This window comes from Orcinus orca, chromosome 19 (genome assembly GCF_937001465.1).
Source record: "Orcinus orca chromosome 19, mOrcOrc1.1, whole genome shotgun sequence".
In the NCBI taxonomy this organism is placed as follows: domain Eukaryota; kingdom Metazoa; phylum Chordata; class Mammalia; order Artiodactyla; family Delphinidae; genus Orcinus; species Orcinus orca.
The window spans coordinates 41,096,332-41,118,497 of NC_064577.1; the positions used below are offsets into that span (position 1 = coordinate 41,096,332).

The 22,166-nt window shown below is 50.4% G+C and overlaps 2 protein-coding genes across 5 annotated transcripts in view; one reads left to right on the forward strand and one right to left on the reverse strand.

The window, feature by feature from the left end:
• The window catches only part of DNAJC7 (DnaJ heat shock protein family (Hsp40) member C7), a 30,242-nt gene extending 15,610 nt beyond the window's left edge, over positions 1-14,632 (forward strand). For all 3 annotated transcript variants that reach the window (XM_033410832.2, XM_004282800.3, XM_033410833.2), the window contains 9 exons: positions 2,701-2,819; positions 3,522-3,675; positions 4,207-4,371; positions 5,195-5,286; positions 8,552-8,625; positions 9,004-9,150; positions 9,383-9,535; positions 11,611-11,673; positions 12,082-14,632. In XM_033410832.2, the coding sequence (XP_033266723.1) occupies positions 2,701-2,819; positions 3,522-3,675; positions 4,207-4,371; positions 5,195-5,286; positions 8,552-8,625; positions 9,004-9,150; positions 9,383-9,535; positions 11,611-11,673; positions 12,082-12,119 (1,005 nt within the window). In that variant the 3' untranslated portion in view covers positions 12,120-14,632. The remainder of the gene's footprint in view (positions 1-2,700; positions 2,820-3,521; positions 3,676-4,206; positions 4,372-5,194; positions 5,287-8,551; positions 8,626-9,003; positions 9,151-9,382; positions 9,536-11,610; positions 11,674-12,081) is intronic.
• On the reverse strand, positions 13,628-20,794 carry CNP (2',3'-cyclic nucleotide 3' phosphodiesterase). 2 transcript variants are annotated; one of them, XM_004282799.4, is made up of 4 exons: positions 20,647-20,794; positions 18,702-19,371; positions 16,555-16,694; positions 13,628-15,153 (listed from the first exon to the last, which is right to left on the reverse strand). In XM_004282799.4, exons 1-4 carry the CDS (start codon positions 20,647-20,649, stop codon positions 14,704-14,706), a joined length of 1,263 nt encoding a protein of 420 aa, XP_004282847.1. In that variant the 5' UTR covers positions 20,650-20,794; the 3' UTR covers positions 13,628-14,703. The 2 variants fall into 2 exon arrangements, with proteins under 2 accessions (XP_004282847.1, XP_012393207.1); XM_012537753.3 differs by lacking the exon at positions 20,647-20,794 and adding an exon at positions 20,294-20,463.
• Between the last annotated feature and the right edge of the window lie 1,372 nt (positions 20,795-22,166).

Below are 22,166 nucleotides of genomic sequence, written 5' to 3' on the forward strand. Positions count from 1 at the left end.
CAAAGTTCCAGGTATCTTTCTAAGTCTTATTTGTAGTGGTTATCTCTCATCTGAGTAATTCCTGATTCCCTTCTTTAGATGGAACTTGGAAGTAGCTTTCACTAGAGTTTCAAAAGGGGAGGTAAGTGGCCCCCAAAAGGGTTTAAAACCACTGATCAGGATCAGTTTTCAGGATCACTTATGATTGTATCATCCAAGGACTGGAGTCGTCACTTCATATGTGGGAATTTGCTCAGTGCTTTCTGTAGCAGGTACTCAAATGCTTGATAAAAGGGTACAGTTAAGAATCATTCTTAAGTCACAAACTGTGACAGTCTTTTATTTGGTAATATCTGATTAGCTTATACAGAGCCCTAGCATTAACTTATTAGCGTCCCTCTTCTGTCCATTGGTTTTAATAACCACAGTGTCTTTGTAGTGCAGTTCATACTTTGTTTTGTGTGTGTGTGTGTTTAGAAAGCAATTCTGCCTCGTGTCACATTTTTAGAGCTTTGCATAGGCAAAAGCTTTGTCTCAAAAGGCGGTCTTTTGGGTTTCTTTTCTTTCTTGCCCACCCTGGAGCCAGAATCCCTAGTCTGTGACAGAATCCTCTGTTTGTGACATCCCAGCACCCCCACTGTAGTTCATGGTGATGTCACAAATGAAGAATTATGATCCTGGCAGGGGAAACAGATGAACTTGGAAGAAACAAAGATCTTCTTTGCCTGCAGCTGTCCATAGTCATGGGGAGGTGGGGGTGGGAAGTGAGGCTCCAACTGACACTCCCCACCATGAGCTCAACCCTCTCCGTACAGAACGTCACAAAGGCAGCAGGTTGTGGCTGCTTACATTTTGACTGACTGCCCTCCTCCCAATTCTTTTTCTGTTTAAGGAGGGGAAAATTAGCACCATGACTGCCCTGCTCAGTACCTGCATTTTCATATTGTCCTTAGAACATAAGCTGTGCCATTCAAGGAAAGGTGTCCCCACCACTGCTCTGTTGACCCTGCGGAAAGCCTTGCCAGTGCAACAGCTCATGGTGTTTACCTACTTCCCTTTATTTTTAAATTTAAATATTTGAGTAGGTGCTATTCTTGGTTCAAAAGTTAGAAAGTATAAACAATTACTCAGTGATAAGTGCTCCCCCCAAACTTATCTTCCATCTGCCTATTTCTCACCCTTTAGGATAACCACTGTTCTTGTTCTGTTTACTGCCACAGTTTTGTTCTACATAAACAAATACAAATACAGCATTTTTTTTGGCCGCGCCTCGTGCCTCGTAGGATCTTAGTTCCCCGACGAGGGATTGAACCCTGGCCCCAGCAGTGAAAGCACCAAGTCCTAACCACAGGACCGCCAGGGAATTCCCAACAAATACAAAGATAGATTCTTAATTTTCTTTCTTTCTTTCTTTCTTTTTGCATGAAAGGTAATAACGCTCTGCAAAGTTCTGTACCTTGCTTCCCCCCCACCCCCACTTAATAGACCTTGGAAGTCTTTCCATATTAGTATATGCAGAACTTCTTCATTCTATTTTAGATCCACATAGTAGTTAGTGTTCTAGTATATGAGTGTTTACATTGCCTAACCAGTCTCCTGTTGATGGAATTTGAGTTATTTCTGCTTCCAGTTTTCAGACTTCATCTCTTCCTGATCCCTATGACCAGATTCTTAGAGGGAACGGGTGTCCCTTAACTCCAGATTTCTCCATCGGGTCAGTTATTCTTGGAGGAGAATATGATTCAGGAAGGATTTCCCAGGAATAACAGATAAACCAAAGTGAAAGCTCAGAGAACAAACTCAGAAAAAATAGGAATATATGGAAGTCTTTATGAAGCTGAAAGACTGAAATAATCTCAGCTGTGTGTGTGTGTGTGTGTGTGTGTGTGTGTGAGAGAGAGAGAGAGAGAGAGAGAGAGAGAGAGAGAGAGAGAGAGAGAGACCTTTTTGGTTTGTATAGCAATGTGTTAGGTATAGTTTAGGACTATTGAAAGCAAACTAATCATTAGATATTTCTGTACTAAAGTGGAAGTGGAAGAGTGGCCACCATGTGAGGCTTATGCCACAGGAAGGAGGGAACTGTGAGCAATTTCAGTAATATAGGGAGTAATGATTCTTTATCAGGTTCTCTTTTTGGTATTCCTTGTCTTACTTAGTAGGCTAAGCATGATGAATTATGCAAAGTAGCAAATAATGGTATTTCTACTAGAAGAATGTGAGTTTTGATCACAGTCACTATCGATATGATTCCCTGTGGAGGCACCTTAGTATGGTGATTAAGGTTATAGGCTCTGGAGTCTTTGTGTCTAAGATCAAATTCTGTTCCTATTTGGTCCAAGGTCCAAGCTTTGGTGACCTTGAACAAGTTACTTAATCTCTACTTCAGTTTTTTCATCAGTAAAATAAGGGTATTAATATTACCTGCTTCAGAAAATTGTTGTGGGCATTAAATGGGTTAATATATAAAGTACTTAGTAAATGTTTGCTGTCATCATTATCATCTGGATCGGCTGCTCTCCTCATTTCAGTGGTTTAATCAAATAAATTAGGGGTGTGTTTGTGTGTGTGTGTATATATATATTTGTTTGTTTGTTTAAACAGGTATATTCTTAAACTCTGGTATTACTTCCCTTTGAATCTGTTGCCTGTGACCAAACTAAAGTCAAGACATTTTCTGGAGTCCAGGATGAAGAACCTTATTTGCTTTCTTCTTCCCCATAGGTTGTTTTTTGCATGGACCGTGCCCTAGAATATGCCCCTGCCTGCCATCGCTTCAAAATCCTCAAAGCAGAATGTTTAGCAATGCTGGGTCGTTATCCAGAAGCACAGTCTGTGGCCAGGTATGAAGTCAGGCCAGTTTTGTATTAAAATGCCAGCTATCACTGGACAAATGCTGTCTGGCAGTTCCCTACAACAGGAGTTAACATATTGTCCTGTAGGTAGGCCAGCCAGGGTGATCAGACCTTCCTGGGACTTACAGCCAAAGGTTAGACCGGGTATTATACCGAAAATCCAAAGGTATTTATGTAGGAGTTCAGTAGGTACTTGAGCTATATGTGAAAGAAGAGATGTGTGGATTTTTTGGTGTGTTTTTGTTTTTTAAATGTCCGTTTCTTTCTACTCAAGGGGTTTGTGAACTCTAAAGGGCTGGATAGTAAATATTTTAGACTTTGCAGGCCGTGTTGTCCCTGTTAACAATTAAACTCAGTCACTATAGTGTAAAAGCAGCCATAGATAATAGATAAACAAATGGTGTGGCTGAGTTTCAATAAAACTTTATTTACAAAAACCAGCAGCAGATAGGATGTGGCCTGTGGGCTATATTTACCAACCCCTGATCTAATAAGATTGTGAGACACAAGAAGTATATAAGGATAGATACAGGTGATTTATTTGGGGACAGGTTGGGAAGAGTGCTTGGGAATCTACTTTTGGATACTTTCCATATTAGACACATGGTCAAGAAAAAAACTGGCCAAATGATAGTAATGGTGGGGGAGATCCTAACCACAGCTGAATGTGCCCCTTTCTGGCTATTGCAGTGACATTTTACGAATGGATTCCACCAATGCCGATGCTCTATATGTACGAGGTCTTTGCCTTTATTATGAAGATTGTATTGAGAAGGCGGTTCAGTTTTTTGTCCAAGCTCTCCGGATGGCTCCTGACCATGAGAAGGCCTGCGTTGCTTGCAGAGTAAGTTCTAGGCACCAGATCTGGTAGGAAAGAAAGCTTTCTTTTTGAGCCTTTTAGAGAGTTAGGGTGGAAGGTTTTAGAATCACAGGGAATGTGATAGCACTTCTTCCCTCCCTGCCAGGATGCTTGATCCTTTCATGAGAAATTATTTCAGGGCAACTTTTATTTGCCTAAAGGTAAATGTGATCTATAGGGTCAGATCCTTTTAATATCTAAGTGTGTTTTTTCTTTTTTTCTTCCTTCAGTGAAGAAAAGATAGTAATGCTTATCCTGGGGAGTGGAGGTAAACCCTGGGTAACACAGGTCTCATTGGTATTCTTTTATAAATCTTGGTTTCCCCTGTCCACTCTGTAGGAAGCACCAGTGAGCAACAAATAGCCCAGGTGGTGGGGTTGCGCAGGGTGGAGGACCATGTGATGCTAAACCGCTGGGATCTAAGCAATTGAAAATAGACTCTGGCCTCTCTGTGCAGTGGCCTCTCAGACGAGGCTTTCTGGATGTGAACTGACCTCCCCTTGCTTTTCTCTGTAGAATGCCAAAGCACTTAAAGCAAAGAAAGAAGATGGGAATAAAGCATTTAAAGAAGGAAATTACAAGCTAGCATATGAACTGTACACAGAAGCCCTGGGGATAGACCCCAATAATATAAAAACAAATGCTAAACTCTACTGTAATCGGGGTACGGTTAATTCCAAGGTAAGCACTTGGTCTGGGGCTTGGGGCCTATGGAGATATTTTTAAGGGCCAACAAAGCAGTCTTGGGAAATTTGCCCAATGAGGGTAAGCCAGATGAGAAAAGGTTGATGTTTCAGCTTGTTAGGAACTTCCTTCTGAGAGGCAAGCTTTTAGTTTTTCTGTGGAATTTAGGGGCACTTGAGGGACAGTTCGGAAGGATATTCCCACCTGTTGTTCAAGTTTCTTTCTTCCAGTAAAAGAATGGCTAGAGGCTTTGGGACAATTTTTAAAGCAAGTATTGCTTCTTTTTGCCTAAGCAAGTGATTATTTCTTTTTTAGGAGTGATTTGGAGGACATTCGAGTATGAGGCAGGCTTAGTTTTTTTCTCCAGTATAACTGATGGTCACCATGCTCAGTTGAAAATGTCCTAAGTTCTGTCCCACACAACTGTCAGAAAGAATAGGCTCCTTGCTCTTGCAGAGTCCTAGTGGTTTAAAAATCACAGTAATTCTGATCCCTCCAGTTGGCCTCTGGAAGAATAGGAGGCAAGAACCACCCTTACTCTTTCCATGTCTTGGTTGGGCACTAACCTGGAATGGTAGAGGTGGTTTATCCTTGCAGATAAGTGTGCTTTGCTTCCATCATTTAGAAAAGAAACCAATTTTGAATTTGGTGTCCTTAGCCCTCTGAGATACTGGCTTTCCAGTGACCAAGAATGAGTGTGGCGGTTAGGGGGCCAGCATGACTGATCGATCCTCCTAGAATTTTGAAGCCATGCCCACAGCTTCTGGGCTCCCTCAGTCACCCAAGATGTGAAGTATGACTGCTCCTCTTTTTCCTGAAGCTTAGGAAACTAGATGATGCAATAGAAGACTGCACAAATGCAGTGAAGCTTGATGACACTTATATAAAAGCCTACTTGAGAAGAGCTCAGTGGTAAGTTCCTCTGGTGGGTGGGGGGAAGAGGGTGTTGCTGCTGGCCTGCCAGGGGAATTGCATTATGGATGATGAAGCAGACCCAGGGATGTTGTGAGGTCATTTGGTCCTTCCCCCTGCCTCTAGGTGGGATTGTTCCAGCCCTAGACTATCTTTATAGACCTCCAGCGAAGGAGATTGCACAAGCTCCCTCAGTCTCCCATGCCAGTGTCTTACGCCCCTCACGGTCAGTAAGTTTCCTCTGATGCCTGACCCAAATTCCTTTTGTTAAAGTTTAAATCCATTTCCTTTGGAGATTTTATTTTGTGTTGTACACTTTTGCTCTAACTTGGCATAGTGCTTGGTGCTTGGCACACAGTAGGTGCTCACTCGATTAATGTTTTGTTGAATGAATGTATGGTGCTTGGAAGAGGAGGAAAGGTATCTCTTGTGATAGTTGAGAGTTGTGCCTATCCTGTATGTTCTGGGTTAGGGAAGCCAGTCTTTTGACAGGAAGGGATTTAACCTGGCTCAGCCTCCCAGCAGTATATGGAAGCCCCTTTTGAAATATCCTTGTCTGACTAGGATATTCCTGCCTAGGTCTAGTGCTCCGATTTGCCTTCAGAGTCAGGTTGCTCCCCAGCATACTTGTTCATTTTATTCTTGACCCCACTAGACTCTTTTCTCCGGACAGGAACATGAGCAGGGGCTAGGAGAGACCTCTCCCCAGAATCCATCTTTTCTTTTTTCAGGTTAATTTCCCAGCCGGAGAAGAATGTCCTGTCTTTAAAGTTCCTAAAGGAAGACCTATTTGTTGTATACCAGTCCTCCAACACCCATCCCATTCCTTGTCATGAAATGGCATAGCCAAAGACAGGTGCTGTTACTGCTACCTGATGAGCCCATAGTTCTTCAGGCTTTCCAGTCTCACCAGTTGTGCAGAGCATGGGCTACTCCCCATTTAGTTTTCTCAAAATTATCCACGTTTTTTTTTTTGTTTTTTTTTTTTTTGCGGTATGCGGGCCTCTCACTGTTGTGGCCTCTCACTGTTGTGGCCTCTCCTGTTGCAGATCATAGGCTCCGGACGCGCAGGCTCAGTGGCCATGGCTCACGGGCCCAGCCGCTCCGCGGCATGTGGGATCTTCCCGGACTGGGGCACGAACCCGTGTCCCCTGCGTCGGCAGGCAGACTCTCAACCACTGCGCCACCAGGGAAGCCCTATCCACGTTTTTAAAAAATAGGAAAACTCCTGTGTGTAGTGCTTTTTTTTTTTTTAAGTGAATTTCTAAGTAGATGACTAAATCTGTCCAACAAACATACATGGAATTATATTACAGATTCTGTGAGACCAACTGTCAGTCATCTCATCTTTTCAAACCACTTGCAGACACACATGGAAGACAAAAGCGTACCCTTTGACCCAGCTAAAGACTTATTTTATCAGACACAAAATGCTATATACATGTTTACTGCAGTGTTATTGTAATAGCATAAGAGGAGAATCTCACCTAGATGTCTAGTGGGAAGGGGGTGGCTGGATACATAATACTGTATCAACTCAATGGAACACTGTAGTGTTTGAACAGGGTTGGGAAGAGAACAGAAAATTCTGGATTTGTTAGGAGGGTAATGGGATGAAGGACTTTGTTTTTCATATGTGCAATAAATAAAAATCAGGAATTGCTTTGATCAGATAGCTCCTTATCTTTGTGGTAGAAACAGAACTGTTCTCTTGAGTGGCTCTGCCATGAGATCCTGCCGCAGAGGACAGCGTGCACTGTTCGGCACAGTCGGCGGAGGGCTTGGCACCAGTCCCCTCAGGCAGCTGGGATTGACAAGAAGTACTGGAGATTAGTTCAGGCCAGAGCCTTACGAGAGCCCTGACTACTGCCCCAGTCCGCCTCAGCTCACCCCTACAGGTGGGGAGAGGCCAGATCTTTGCTACATTTCCCATGATGGGCTGGAGTTTTCCATTTGCCCTAAAGCTCTACTTTTCTACTTTTTCTTCAACTTAAAAAAAATATTTTAATGTAAGGATGTCCTTGAATTAAAAAAAAAATGTGAAGTAAAAATGCAAATCACTAATATAAGCTTATTTAGTACATTATGTAGGGCCTGGTAAGTCCATCACGGTGGCTTGTTTGTCACATCATTTCTATACCCAGAGCTGTCAGTTCTTAATTTTCTGTTACTTCAGTTTATATTATTATACTCCATCCTGCAGATAGGTTCTCTGTACTCCTAGTAGCATTTGTGCCTTGCGTCTGTGGGGCATTGGTTTTGTCACCATTTTTTAAAAGTCATTAATCAAGATGTGGCCAGAAAATCAGATGCCTAAGATGTTGGGCTTCACTTTTGCCAGCCACATCAGTAGTGCTCCCCCTGCTCTGGCCTCTAAGCCTGGTGGGGCTCTGTGATGTTTGCAAAGATCGGCTTGTGTGGCAGCAGTGTAATAAATTGAACCTCTTTGTGCAGTGGCTAGCTGCACTGCATGGTCACTTCCCACTCCCCAGCTGATGGTGACTGTCTGGAACTGCTACCAGAGTCTGTTTAATCGGTAGGCCAGTCTTGGAGCCAGTGATATTATCAGGAAAATGCCCTTTACTTCTGTGGAAGAGACACTTAAAAGGTCTGGCGATCAGCCTGTCAAGCTTGTTTCCTCCCATCTTGGGCCAGGGGCCGTCCATTCTTCTGTGCTATTGAAGTAGAAGCAAGCCTGTGTTTACGTCTCCTTTTCTATCTCATTAACCTACATCTCTCAGATTGATTAGTCTTAATGGAAGCATTTGCCAGCAGCCACCACCTTGAACTTGATCCTTCCAGTGGCTGACGAATCCCACACCTCTGGATTGGAGCTGGCCCTGTATGTTTATGGTACTCACTGTTTCCAAGCTCTTCCATATCCATTGACCTCACTTGATAGTTTTTCTCCTGTGTTTCAGTCCCAAGTAATCAAGTGGGTACCTTCACGTTTGTCTCTCCTGAGGTGATCCAGATGCCTCTCGGTGGCTCTGAGTGAAATCAGAAGGAACTTTCTCCTCTTGGTTGCTGTCTGCTCAGAGCAGAATATCACTTTGCTGGTTAGGTGCAAGTGGCATGAGACCTCTCTCTCTCTCTCGAGGACTTGGTAGTTCATTTTTCACATGGCTAGCTTAAGGACTCCTGTTTCATGAAGCGTCTCAACCAAAAGTGTGTGTCTCTCGCTTGAGCCGCGCCTCTTCCCCTAGAGTGGTACTGAAGGCCACTGCTATTTACGTCGCTGTACTGCCCTGTATTTCCTTTTCAGTTACATGGACACAGAACAGTATGAAGAAGCAGTACGGGACTATGAAAAAGTGTATCAGACGGAGAAAACAAAAGGTAAAGGAGTTTGAGAGCATGTTTCTCAGGGAATTGTGTGGTCTGACCTGTAGGTCCTAAAACTGGACATAGGAGTAGTTTGATTCAGGGATGAATGAACCTGGAGCTTATTTGAAGAAGTGAGCAGAGACCCCGAGAGTGGGACAAGGCACCTGTTTTCTGGTCCCCAGTCCTCCCTGTCACTTTCACTTGCTTTTCTGTGTGATGAGGCCAATGTGAAGAACATACCTAGCAGTAGATTTTTTTAATCTCCAGAAGAAAACACCGTAAAAGCCCCTGGTAAGGTTAATGAGGCTTCTGACTCCAGGGCATCTGGGCGGGGCCTGGTAAGGGAAGCCAGAATCAGGCGCGTCGTTGACGCCAGATGTCTTCCTCCAGAGCACAAACAGCTCCTAAAAAATGCACAGCTGGAACTGAAGAAGAGTAAGAGGAAAGATTACTACAAGATTCTCGGAGTAGACAAGAATGCCTCTGAGGACGAGATCAAGAAAGCTTATCGGAAACGGGCCTTGATGCACCATCCAGGTAGCGCGGGTGGGGAGGGGGCTCCGTGCGGGGAGCAGGCTAGGCCGGCCGCTGCCAAGCTCAGTCCAGCACGAAAGCCTCAGAGAGGCTGCTCAGCTGGAATAAGGTGTTGCTCAGTTCCATACCCTCCAAGTTCGGGAAGTACCAGATTCTAAAATCAGGGATAATGTGGTCTTTCTGTCAGACTTTGTTTTCTTCAGGCTCTGAGTTCTTCCCATACTCCTCCCTTTAGATCGGCACAGTGGAGCCAGTGCTGAAGTTCAGAAGGAGGAGGAGAAAAAGTTCAAGGAAGTCGGAGAAGCTTTTACCATTCTCTCCGACCCCAAGAAAAAGACTCGATATGACAGTGGACAAGACCTGGATGAAGAGGGCATGAATATGGGTGGTGAGTTGGCAGTTGGTTGGGGCAGCCTAGGATGAATCTGACAGCTGCGGAACGTTACCATTTTTTCTAAAGACACTCCAGAGGGAGAGTCTTATGTAATCAGCCAGTGATGCTCTGCAGTTTGTAAAGTGCACTCTGATAAGTACCTGTAATGTGTGAGGTACTCTGATGGGTGTGGAAAATAACAAAGGTGAATCAAACATTCCCTGACGTCCGGGAACCCACAGTCCAGGGGTTTGCAAACTCTGGCCCATAGGCCAAGTCTGACCCCTGGTCTAATAGACACGGAGTCCAACGAGGGCAATAAAATATAGCAGGTGTCAAGGGTGCAGAGTGGGTGCCGAGGAGGTCAGCACTAGCAAGGGAAGGCTTGGATGTGCAGAAAAGCATAGCACCTTGTGGGAGCTACCAGGGGCTCGGCTAGGAGGATAGAGGGTGCTTGAGGCACAGAGCGGTGAGAACTGCACAGAAGCTGGCTCAGACCTCAGCAGGCCTTAGAGGCTACAGGAAAGAATGTGGGCTTTTCCTTTCGGCTGGAAGTTCTTTCTTCCCCCACTGCAAAGTGTTTGCTGATACTTATGCGTCTCACACATTCCTGTAAGCCCTCACAGACTGCAGTTTCCCCAGAAGACCTAGAATGAAGTAAAGTGCAGCCGTGAGCGTCATTGCTGACTGTGAGCTTAGGTGGAGAGAAAAGAAGCCCCGAACAATGCCCAGTTCTCAGACCACTGCCTCTGACGCCAGGCCTTTCTCTTCCACTGAGAAAATGTATTGGAATTTAGAATAAGGTTGATGTTCTACAGATAGTTCTCACCTTGCCAGTTCGCGCGCGCGTGCTTGTGTGTGTTATAACGCCTAGCTTTGGACTTGCCTGACGGTCCAGTGTTTGGGACTCTGTGCTTCCGCTGTAGGGGGCATGGTTTTAATGCTGTGAGGTGCAGCTCCCCCCCGCCAAAAAAAAAAATAATAAACATTGCTCTGCCCAGCAGTTGAGAAGAGTTGTAAGCAGTCGAAAGCTGTTGAAGGGATACAAGTCGGGGAGCCATGGACCTCATTTAGGCTCTGGAGATGTATTTGTGATGGCAGTGAGGCGAGCTGGTTTGGAAAGGGTGAGGAGGAGGGAAGACACAATCACTAGGAGAGAATCGGAGGGTACAATCGGGAGACAGTGTGAGAATCAACAGGAGTGGCTGCAGAACATGTTGGGCGAGGCAGAGGACTAAGTCAAGAGTGGCTTTGGCACAGCTGGCCTGATGGGGCTGTTCCCTGAGCTGGGGACCCAGGAACATGAGCAGATACACAGGCGAAGAAAAATTCACTTTTGGACACGATGTGCCTGTGGGTGGGATTGGCTGGTGGAGATAAATCCTGTGCAGCTTAGGGAGTTAGGCAGACTGGCGGTGTGAGACCTGCTGTGGCCTGGTGAAGAAAGCACGGTGCTAGAGGCACACAGGAGTTGGCAGTGTTGTTTTGTTGCTTTCACTGGCCGCGTGATCTTGGGCAAGTTACTTGAGCTTCTGCTTAGGTTTTGTTGAGTATAAATTGGTACTCAATGATACAATGTATGCAAAGTACCCAGCACCGTGGTTGGCACCTGGTAGGTGCTTAGTAAACTATAGCTTTTTTCCTGGCATACAGCGTAGACAGAGTATGGCATCAAACACATGCAGTAAATCATAGGTCTCATTCTTATATACAGTCTTAGTAGCACTTAAGTGATACATTTTAGTCTTTTCAGTAGCAGCCCCAGCATTATAGGGAGACAGTGTGGAGAAAGTCTTACGTCGTAAAGTGCAAATGGCATTTCCAGTTGTTGAGAAGGCCCAGTGAAGTGGGTTGAGGCAAAGAAAGCTTTCCTTTGGGACCATGCTTGGAAGAAGGGAACACATCCTGGGAGTGGGATCAAGTAGTGGGATCACCTCTCGTCGGTGAAGTTTGGGGAAAGGAGGGAAGTGATATTATCTGGGAAAGCTTTGGAGACCCATTAGAGGATGGGTCTCTCTTAAGTTCCTCTTCAGACACTTCTAATTTTTTCACCTTTTTGTGCCTTCTCTGCTCCTCACTTTGCTCCGCAGATTTTGATGCAAACAATATCTTCAAGGCATTCTTCGGCGGTCCTGGGGGCTTCAGCTTTGAAGGTGGGTGTGCCTGAGTTCCCAGACCACAAACCGACACAAGGACTCCCCAGTTAGGCAGCACTAGGGGCCCAACAGTGGAGGCAGCAGAATTCTCGTCCAGCAGGACATCTACACCCTCGGGTGCTGCTGAGGATGGAGGAGGGGTTTGCGGGCACACCTGCACAGGGTCAGGGAGACGTCTCTAAGCTTCCTAGTACCGGAGCTTCTCTGCAAGAGTGAAGGTGTTAGAACTACGCACGTGCAACCTGCTTGCATGCTCCCTCCTGCACCCCAAGGCCCAGCCTGTTTGATACCCTTAGAGGTTTTTCTGTTTGAAGTAGCCCTTAAAGACTCTGCATAATCAGGGCAAACTGATCTTCCCCCAGAAAACCCACAGAGCCAGCTAACAAGCTTTTCTTTTCCCTACAGCATCTGGTCCAGGGAATTTCTTTTTTCAGTTTGGCTAATGAAAGGAAACCATCCAGAACCCAGAAAATGCAGACTTGCTCCGTTTAACCTCGAATGTGGCTGGACACAGCTCACCTCCTCCCTTCATTATGATCCACGTACTTAGAGCAGTTTCGTTTTCTCAGTTGGATACCCAGTGTCTGTGTGAGTGGGGTGAAGGAAAGGGAGCCAGTGCCGAAGACTGCGGGTAGGGGAGGGAGGTGGGGGGTGGACAGGGCAGCTTGTGAATTTTTGTTTTACTGTTTAACTTTATTAAAAAAAAAAAATTAAGAGAATAAAATGTTTTGACCCTTTCTGGCACTTTGCTCTGGCAACTGCTTTGTGTCACTCCAGAGTCAGTGGGCCAGAGCTGAGCCCCCAGCACGGAGCTGATGCCCACGTGGACTTTAGGCTCCGTGAGCCACCCCACGAGGGGTGGGGGCACCTGGGGGCAGGTGGGGTGCTGGCTGCCCCCAAATCGGTTTAGCACGGGAGTGCTGAGCAGGCCCTGGGGATGCTGCCGTGCCCAGCCTGATGCCAGTCATGGGGCAGCGAGTTCAGAAAACACATTTTATGGTAGGGCCACCAGAAATCACTAGAAGCTGCATGTGTCCAAAGTGGGTGCCAGGTGTCAGGCTGGGCTAACTCAGAGGTTTACACGGGCTCTGAGTTCTCACAGCTTGAGGGAGATGGTGACAAGGACAAAATCCTGCCTTTTTGACCCTCAGACCCTTTCCAAGTGGGACAGGCAGCTCCTGGGTGCAGGGATCTGGGCGCTGACGTCAGCTCACTTAGCTGGAAACAGCATTCTTAGCAAACGCCCCTTGCCTTCTCCACTGGTGTCCCTTCCTGTATGGGAGGCAAGCAGGGGGAGGAAGCAGTGGTATATGTCATGCTGTTCAGGTCAAGCTTTTGTGTTTGTGGTGAATAATTTCAGTTCCAGGCAGACACACTTGAAGCTTTGGCTGAAGCTCTGATTTTTGGTGCTTTGGGTAAGTAGAGATGGCTGGGTAAAGACCTTGGCCCAAATAGCTATTCCTCTTCCATCTGAGCCTCTGCCCCTTTCTTTTCAGCCTTCCCCCTTTAGTGCCAAAGCTGCGCTGAAATGCTGACTGCATGAGGCCTGGGAAGTTCCCATGTAGCCATCCAGGCCCCTGTTGGCTTGAAAGAGTCAGCTCTTCCCTTGTGTTTGAAGTGGCACTGATCTGAAGGTGGCCTTCCCTAGAGAACCGCAGGCACACCTGTGGGCCGGTGCCCAGTTGCTGGGGGGTGGCAGCTCTGTGCTCCACGTCCCTCACGCCGGCCAACTCCCACTGCCTGTGTGCATCCAAGACCAGCCCCTCTCCCTGCTGCCTCGTGAAAGCCAACAGTGTTCCACTGCCCAGCCTCGCCGCAGCTGTGCTCAGCCCGCAGAGGGGAGACAGGACCGATGGCCCCAAGCTGGGGACAAAGGCAGTCCTGATGCACCCTGCCCTTGCCCCAGGGAAGACTGAGCTGGGCACAGAGGGCGAGAGAGACTGCACGCAGCTAGGATTAACACGATTTATTTCATTATCAGTCTTACAAGTTGCTGAGGTTGGGCAAAGCCAGGATAGTAACTAAAATCCCGGGCACTTCTGTCAAGTGACAACCCGATTAGCAAGGCCCTGTTACTGAGCAGAGGGCAGCAGAGGGCACCCCAGGAACCACAGCACCTGCAGCGATGTTAAAAGCCCCTTCCCAGAGGCACCGGGTGGGGCTTGGCACGAAACTGCTGGGGGCCACTCCATTGGCTCTTGGTACCCACGGACCCCCTTTAGCGGAGGCACAGAGGCCTCCGGAGGCACCAAGGAGGCAAGATGGGCTGGGCAGACAGCAAGATTGGAGCTTTCCCCCCGAGGCGCTGTCTCTGGCCCTGATCTCCCCATCCACACGACAGAGCTACGCCCCTGGAAGGATGGCAGCCCACCCGCTTCCTGGGGTGAGACCTGTAGCCAGCCTGGGATGCGGCTGCTGCTTATTCTGTTTTCTTCCCTAGTATCAAACTGTTACCTAGTTACAGTGTGAGGAGGAGGGGACAGGCACTTAGGACCAAAGGTGGAAGGTAAAAACCCCTTTTCTACCCCAGTAAATAGCCCCAGGCTTTCTGGGGCTACACTGATTAAGAAATGGGATCAAAGCCCAGGGATCATCCCGTCTCAAATCCACCTCTAGTCTTCTGTGGCCGTGGTGACCACCCCGTGAATACGAGCAGCGCTGAGGTGTCCCTCCCCACTAGCCGGCCCTGTGTGGGGCAGTGGGCCTAGGGGCCCAGCAACTGTAAGCGGGGCTTGGGGTCGTGGCTCCGGTCCAGGCCCAACTCGGCCCAGCCTCGTCAGCTTTGGTCCAGGTTCCTGAATGGCGCCTACCTACCCCCTTGTGTTGAGAGCTTGAGCGTTAGAGGGGAAGGGGGTGGGCAGGAAAAAAGAGCAGTTATTTTACACGTTTTTAAAAAGTTACAAGAAGGTTAACTGAGTAAAAGAAAAAAAAAAAGAAAAAAATCTTAAACCAAAAATCAAGCAGAGGGATGCTTCCCTCTCCTCCCCATTCCCTTGTAAAGAGCGGGGGCCTGTGGCCCGCGAACACTCAGATGATGGTGCAGGACTGAACGGCGCCACCTTTGCGGCCGCCCCTTGTGGGCACGGCCTTGCCCTTCCCGTAGTACCCCGTGAAGATGGCCCTGACCTCCATCTTCTTGGCCAGGTTCAGCATCCAGCGCCCACTGCCCAAGGAGTAGAGCTTGCCCCGGCTGAGCTCACCCACCTCCTCGCCGCGGTTACCCCCCTTCTCCTGCTTCACAATCTCTAGCAGGTCAATACCCGTCTGCACGGCTTCCACATCACCCGCGCAGCCCAGGGTGATGTGCGCGCGGCTGCCCCGTGCCAGGCTGTCAGAGGGGGACAGCTTGTCCACGTCGTTCGGCCACAAGGCCAGCTCCTGCTCACTCAGCTCTACCCGGGCTCCCGTCGTCTTGGGTGTCACAAAGAGGGCAGAGATGGTCAGCGTGAAGGCCTTGCCGTAGGATTTCTTCACCACCTACGGAGAGAGGACAGAGGACTGAGCTGGAGGTGGCGGCATCAAGAGAGGACAGTGAGTGCCACCGAGCAGAGCCCGCAGACATCCACATCCACGGCCATGTGCTGGCAGGATGTCTTTCCACCGACACTGTCCAGGCTGCTTGAAAAAATGAAGGTGCCAGAGAGCAGGCATGAGACGCAAGGCTTCCTGAGCTCAGGCCGGGCTCCCCCACCCACTAGCTTCAGGGCTCATTCACCTGTAAGAGACAGCTGAGGCTAGAACCTTCCTCAGCGTGAGGACTAAAGAAGAGCCTGGGGCTTCCCTGGTGGTGCACTGTTTGAGAGTCCGCCTGCCGATGCACGGGACACGGGTTCGTGCCCCGGTCCGGGAAGACCCCACATGCCGCAGAGCGGCTGGGCCCGTGAGCCATGGCCGCTGAGCCTGCGCGTCCGGAGCCTGTGCTCCGCAACGGGAGAGGCCACAACAGTGAGAGGCTCGCGTACCGCAAAAAAAAAAAAAGAAGAGCCTGACAAGGGCTGTTGTCGTTACTACTCACTCACCCTGTGAAAGCACCCTGGTATCCAGGCACTATCCTGGAGGGTGGGGTGAGGTCGGAAATAAAGGACTTTGATCCAAATCGACTCCATACACTTTGGCTTACATTATATCTGACTCTCTGAAAAAGCCCATCTCTCCGATTTTGACCATGAAATCTTCCCTATTTTGCTCACACCCCCTGGTCCTAACAGTGTCTAGTGCATAACAGGTGCTTAATAAACACTGCTAAATGAATGAACAGAGATGGGAGTGAAAGTGCTGTGTTCATTCATGCAGCTGTGGTAGGTGCTAAGGATACAAGGTGAGCCACACTGTAAATAGTGCTGCCCTCAGGGAGCTTCCATTCGTGTGGGAGGAGACCAATGAATAAACAAAATGGCTGCGTTAACCTAGGCAGAGAAGTGGGGGAGCTGGCAGAGGGTCAGGGACGGCCTTGCTGTGAAGGCAACCTGAAGGAGGCTGGAGTCGGCCAGGCCCGGTGGTTAAGGATCCCATGTCAGAGGCTGTGGGCGGGGCTGGTACCCCTAAGCCAATAAGCCTCCCTGTCGACACTCCCCACTTCAGAGCGCAGCCAGGCTTCAGACTGGGGGTAAGGGACTTCTAGCCTTTGGAACTGAACACAGGCTTAGAGGCCAGAGCAGGAGCTGCTGCCAACTAGCATTCTCTGCGCACCTGCAGAAGGAACAGGCTCTGATGGGCAGGCCCTGGGGGGCACTACACAGGCTTCGGTGAGCTGGGGATGGAGCTGCCTCTTTTCCTGAGAGGCTGTCTGGTTTGTGGTCCCTGCCTTGAGCCGGTACCCATCTCCAGAAGACCCTGCCCTCTCCCCACCTCAGCCAGGTGTCCCCGAGGAGCACTCACATCCTGCTGGGCGTACTCGTCTGCCCCAGCGGCCTTCCCATAGTCACAGAACTTGGTTGTGCAGTGCAGCACGCCCGGGGGTCTCTTCCCAAAGTAGGTGACCAGTTCCATCTTCTCCCTGGGCTCATCCCCAGAGACAACTGAAGGGAGAGAGAGTGGGGCAGTCAGGGCGGGAGAGCAGGGGCATTGCAACATCTATCACCAAGACCATGGGAGACCCAGAGGAAAAAAATCAGACATTAAGTATAAATTTGCAATCCACTATAACTGAGCGATCCACTACCATCCATTAGTTGGTCAAATTAATAGCAACTTCAGAGCTATGAAAAGGTGTTGATATACGTTCCCTGCTTTATGTTCTGCAGATTTTTACGTCTCTTACCCAGATGTGAAAACTAAGGCACTTGTAACCCAGGGGTAGGCGGCATATGCCAAGGGAATCTGAACTGCACTAGCTACGCATCTGAAAAGAGGGAAGCAGGTCATGAAAAATGGGGTAGAAAGAAAAAAGAGGTTGGGAACTGTGTGGTATAATGGAAGGAGCCCGAAACAGCATAATTAACATCCAGCCCACTTACAAGCCTGTGGACCTGGGGCAAGTGATTGACCCTAACCTGTCAATCAAATACAACTGGGGGTGACCACACATCCCAGTTTTCCCAAGACCACCTAGGTAAGTATTAGTCGTGCCCCATTTCACTCAGGGGCCACTTGAACAAGAAGTTACCTGGTCACTGTAATAATAGGTAGCTTACAGCCTTGTTTGGCGAAAGAAAGCCTACAATGGGCCTGGTGCAGGAAGGGTCTTGGGAGGTAACAGGATGACATTATGTGGCTGGTAGTTTCGATGAGACTTGGGGTATCTGTGATTTCAATTTCCAGACTTCAAGCCTTGTCATGGCTAGCTTCAGAGTTACTAGGCTTTTCCTGTTTACCCCCAGGGTTGAATCCCTGTGAAGGACGTCGCTCACCCTCCACAGGGGAGGGAGACCTCTACACTGAGGGCAGGCCTTGTTTGTGGCCCATTACATTTCTCCTGCTGTGTCCTGGGCAGAAGGATCCCAGTTTTTAATGGTAAAAGCAGCTTCAAGAGGCAATCTCCAGGGCAGAACCAGCTCTAACTAGGAGCCCTGCCTTGGGAGCTTCTCTGCCACGCTCTTCACGGGTAAAGGGCTCACGCCCGGCTGGTGCAGGTACCACAGTTCCCCGGTTTCCCAGCATTCGAATTTTAGGAGCCGAGATAAGAGTTCTCTGAGAACTTATACCGGCACAAATTACCTCTGACAATGCAAAGAAACACGGGTGGGGATATTTCAAGTATGAAGATAGTCTAAAATCAGGGGGAACTAGGAATGAGTTAAAGGAAGAACAGATGATTAGTGGGAGTGGGTGACATATTCCCCAAAGGGCCACTGGAGAAGGAGGGCCACCAGGGTCCTTCCCTATCCCAAACCTCCCCTCTCGATGGAGCAAACAGCCCCTGCAGGAGCGAACCCTGGTCCAACCCAGTAAGGGGAGGCCCCTCTAGAGGCAACAGAGTCGAGCTTTCACTACAGCTTTGGACAAACCCCGCAACCCTTCTGGGCATTTTCCCATCTGCAAAAACGAGGGGCTAGACTAGGGAGACTTCTCTGGAGCTGTGGGATGCCACAGGAGGTGCGCTGGATAGCTCAAGGCCTGGGAACCATCGCCAGTGGAGTCACAATAGTCCAAGTTGTCATTTTTCTGCAGCTTAGGGCTGCATGGCATATTCTATTCTAGAAAATAGTTCTGCTGCTAAAAATGAGTTTGAGAACATCGGACCAGATTCTCCCTCCAAGGTTTTACGAAATGTTGATGTAGTAAGTAATTTGTTTTTCCCACCTCTAAGACGGGGTCAGTGGCCTCGATCCAGGCTGGGAGAGTGCAGATGGGGAGCAGAGGGCAGGAGGAAGGGTGCGGTGAGAGGGAAGGTGCCTGGCAAACGCCTCTCCCGTAACCCACGGAGCGTCCACCACCCAAAGCGGCCTCTGCCGGTACCAGGTGAGCCCCCTGCCTCCCCCAGTGCTTTGAGAACAATGGCCCCGGGCACGCAGCACCCTGTGCCCAGCAAGAGGGGCTTACAAATAAGGCTAACTGCCCCCACCCGCCCCCACCCCGCCACCTACAGTGTCGCAGCTCCTTCTTGAAGGCCTTGTGGTTGCCCAGCTCCTCGAGGAAGGCCTGGCCGGCTTTGCGGAGGCCCTCGGAACTCTTCCTGGTCAGGAACCAGCCGAAGTAGAGCGGCAGGAAGTCCTTCTCCAAACCAGGCTTCAGCTTCTTCAGATCGTCGGCTGACAGCTGCCACTGGTTCTTCTCCTTGAGCTGGGCACAGTCCAGCCGCCACGCCGTCTTGGGCTCCACCAGCACCACCTGGTACTGGTACTGGTCGGCCAGCTCAAAGAGTTGTTCCAGCCGCTCCCGCTCGTGGTTGGTGTCATCCAGCACGAGGACCCGGACGTCCCGGCGGCAGTAAGCAGCCAGGTCCTCATCCAGCTGCTTGTACTCCTCGGAGAAGGCCCCCCGGGCACCAGGGTTGATCTTGTAGGTGTCGGCGGACACCATCTTGGTGCCATCCCGGTACCTGTCCACGATGACCCGGGCCAGCGTGGACTTGCCGCTCCCGGGCAGGCCGCGCAGGATGAAGAGCGTTTTGCATTCCTGCAGTGCGGCCACCGTCTCCTCGTCCTGCAGGAAGGGAAACTGCAGCTCTGGCTTGTCCTTGGCCCCTGAGGATGACATTTTGCGGAAGAAGATCTTGGGCAGGAACGTTTGGCTCTTTCGGGAGAAGCCTCTATTCTGTGTGAGGAGGGGAAGACAGACATCAGCCAGGTCACTCAGGGCCACCCCGCCAGCTTCGCCTCCTTGTCTCTGGCCTCTTTCTAACCGGGAACCCCAGCTGGCTCAGGTGCTACGGCCCTGATTGACAGGCACCCCTGGTGCCTTGGGCACCCTTCCAAGCCTTGGGTTGCTGGACGTCTCTCCTCGGTCCTCGAGACCTGATGGCTTCTGGCTTTGCAGGATGGAGAGGAATGCTTGTCTGAGCGGTCCTAAACTCTTTCCTCTAGTGAGAACCGTAGCCTCAAGGATTAGCCTCAAGGATCGCCCACTGCTGCCACCTCGAAAGGAAAACGGTGCTGGAAGTGCGTGCAGGGGCGGGCCTGAAGCCTGCGTTTCTAGGAGTGAACCTTAACTTTATATTCCTGGCACTTATTAAGGATGACCTCTTTGGAGGTGGGGGGCTCTATGTCTGGGCAAAGCCATAGCGGCCGTGGCCCTGAGGGCACAGAGCAGGGTGAGGGTGGAGAAGGGTCACCCAAAGACCGCCTCCCTTCCCCCAACAATGCCAGTGACAGATAATACTCTCTTGTCTGGGATGGGGGGACAATGGTCCCACAGAAGGGCTGGCGGGGGGCAGGGCAGGAGAGCGCTAGACAAAGGGCTTCATTCAGCACGCCTGCCACCTCCTCCTCCTCTCCCTTGGACCCCCCACAAAGTCGTGGTCTTTGTGCCTGCCCCAAGACTGGGCGGTTCAGGGCACCTGCGTCCAGGGTCTAGCTCTGCTCACCCCTTGCTGTGTGTCAGCAGCACCTGAGTCACTTGCTTTCCTGCCTGCTAAAACCCACAGGTGACAATCAGTAGTTTTTACTGTACAGCGCCTTCTCCTCTAAACCGCGAGGCCCCACCTCCCGCCAGCACCCTGAGTGCTCGTCTGGCGTACCTTTATCTCAGACAAGGCCCTGGGCAGGGGAGGGCGCCGAACGCCAGCCCAGCGCGGGCCCAGCGCATGCTACCCCGGCCCACCCGCCAGCCGGGTCGGCTCCGGGGCAGCACCTTCTGCAGAGCGGTTCCCCTCCTCCTCCAGGTCCGTCCGCACTCCCCACTCTCCCAGCATCACCCCTACTTCAGGCCTGTACCGGAGGGCCAAGAAAGCCCCGACTCAACTGCGGAACTTCGGCTCCTCATTTGCATGCCACTTCCTCTCCCAAATTCCCCAATACTCCCGTTTTCCGTTAAGGTGCCACCCCGGCCCGGTTTGCTTGCTCCCCTCCCGGCCTTCCCGCGCCCGCTTACCATGATGAGGAGGGGGCGCCGCCGTCACAGCACCAGCTCTCCGGGGCCGCCCGCCTGCGCGGAGGGACACGGAGTGTAGCGGTGACGCGACCCCACTGGGGGCCGCCTTACATAGCCCGGGGGCGGAGCGCGCGCGGGCTGGCCCCGGGTGGGCCAAGCCCGGCCCCCTTTGCGCAGGCGCGGCGAGTCGAAACCCGAAACTGACTCGGCGCTGGGGCGTGGCGGCAGTGCTGCCGGCCGCCCTCCCGCACGCCAGCACGCCCGCCGCGTGGGGCACCTGGGCTCCGAGGCACCTGTGCGGCGACGTACGCTGGGGGAGGTGGGGAGTGGAGGGCTTGTGCGGCCTCTTCTTCTCGTACAAGGTAATGATGAACTCCTTGAAGAGGCAGGCAGTCACCCCTCCCGGGTCCCGCGCCGAGATTAGGTTGAGGGGAGGGAGGCAGGGTCGTGCAAGTACAAGGTCGAATCCTGTCTTTATTTTAAATTTTGATATTTTACTCATCATCGGGTTTTGCATTAATTGTTTTTTACAGTATTGCGTTAAAATACTTTCTCTTCCCTATTGAGTTTTTTGGCCCTACGTTCCTTAAAAGTTGCATCTGAAATGCCTCACTTGCCTCCCCCTAGTCCGGCAGGTCCCAGCCTCTGCCCCAACCAACCCCAGCCGTTTGGGACTAGGATGGCAGTGGCCAAAGGGGCAGATGAATAATGTAATGAAATCCTAACTCGCGTCCTCAGCTGCTCAGCCACCCCCTCTGTGAAACCACTGAAAGCTCAGTGGGTGGGTATTTAAGAGCTTCCTGTGCACCGGGTGCTGTGCTAAGCACCCGTATAATCTTTACACCAGTCACTGAGGCAGGTACTCGTTACACAGAGGAGGAGACAAGCTGGAGGAGCCTGGTTTACTTGACTGTACCGGCCGGCCCTGGGGTGGCACAGGTGGGTCCAGCCGCAGCTCCTACTCTCAGCTGCTCCCTGTTCGTGCGCAGACACCTTCCTTCTCCGTCTGGGCTCCTAGAGCCCCACCAGTGCCAGCGTGCACTTCATTCTGTTTTCAAGGCTTAGGGGTTTACAAGTAGGTCTCCCTCACTGTGTGATGCCTGAGGCTGTCCCATCCTTATTTCTTCCAGAAAGCCTCCCACAGTGCCCTGCACACAGTAGGTACTCAGCAAGACCAATGGCCAGCAGCTGGGCAGACATACCTCTACTCCCAGGCCTTTCTCTTTCCTCCCCCCTTTAAGCTTTTTGAGCTCCTTGGAGCTCGTCCGTTTCTTCACTCTCCTGAAACCCTTTCTTCTTAGCACCTTTCTCATTTCTTCCATGAGGTCCTTGCACAGGGCCTGGGGAGGAGGACCGCATTTCACACCTTGGTCACATTCTGGGTCAGGCCTTGTTTGGGGGGTCTCCGTGTTTCTCACCTAATCAGAACATCAGAGTTCTGCTTGGAAAGTGGTACCCCATGCCCACTCATTCATTCTCTAAGGCTCTTCTGAGAATGGGTGGGGGTAAGGAGGCAAAAT

Bases quoted from the DNA above. Each gene is read 5' to 3' on its own strand.
- CNP (XM_004282799.4), bottom strand. The intron at 16,695-18,701 runs GTAGGTGGCGGG...CTCTCCCTTCAG, and splicing joins CAAGAAGGAGCTGCGACACT to TTGTCTCTGGGGATGAGCCC. The intron at 15,154-16,554 runs GTGAGTGCTCCT...CTCTCTCCGTAG, and splicing joins ACGAGTACGCCCAGCAGGAT to GTGGTGAAGAAATCCTACGG.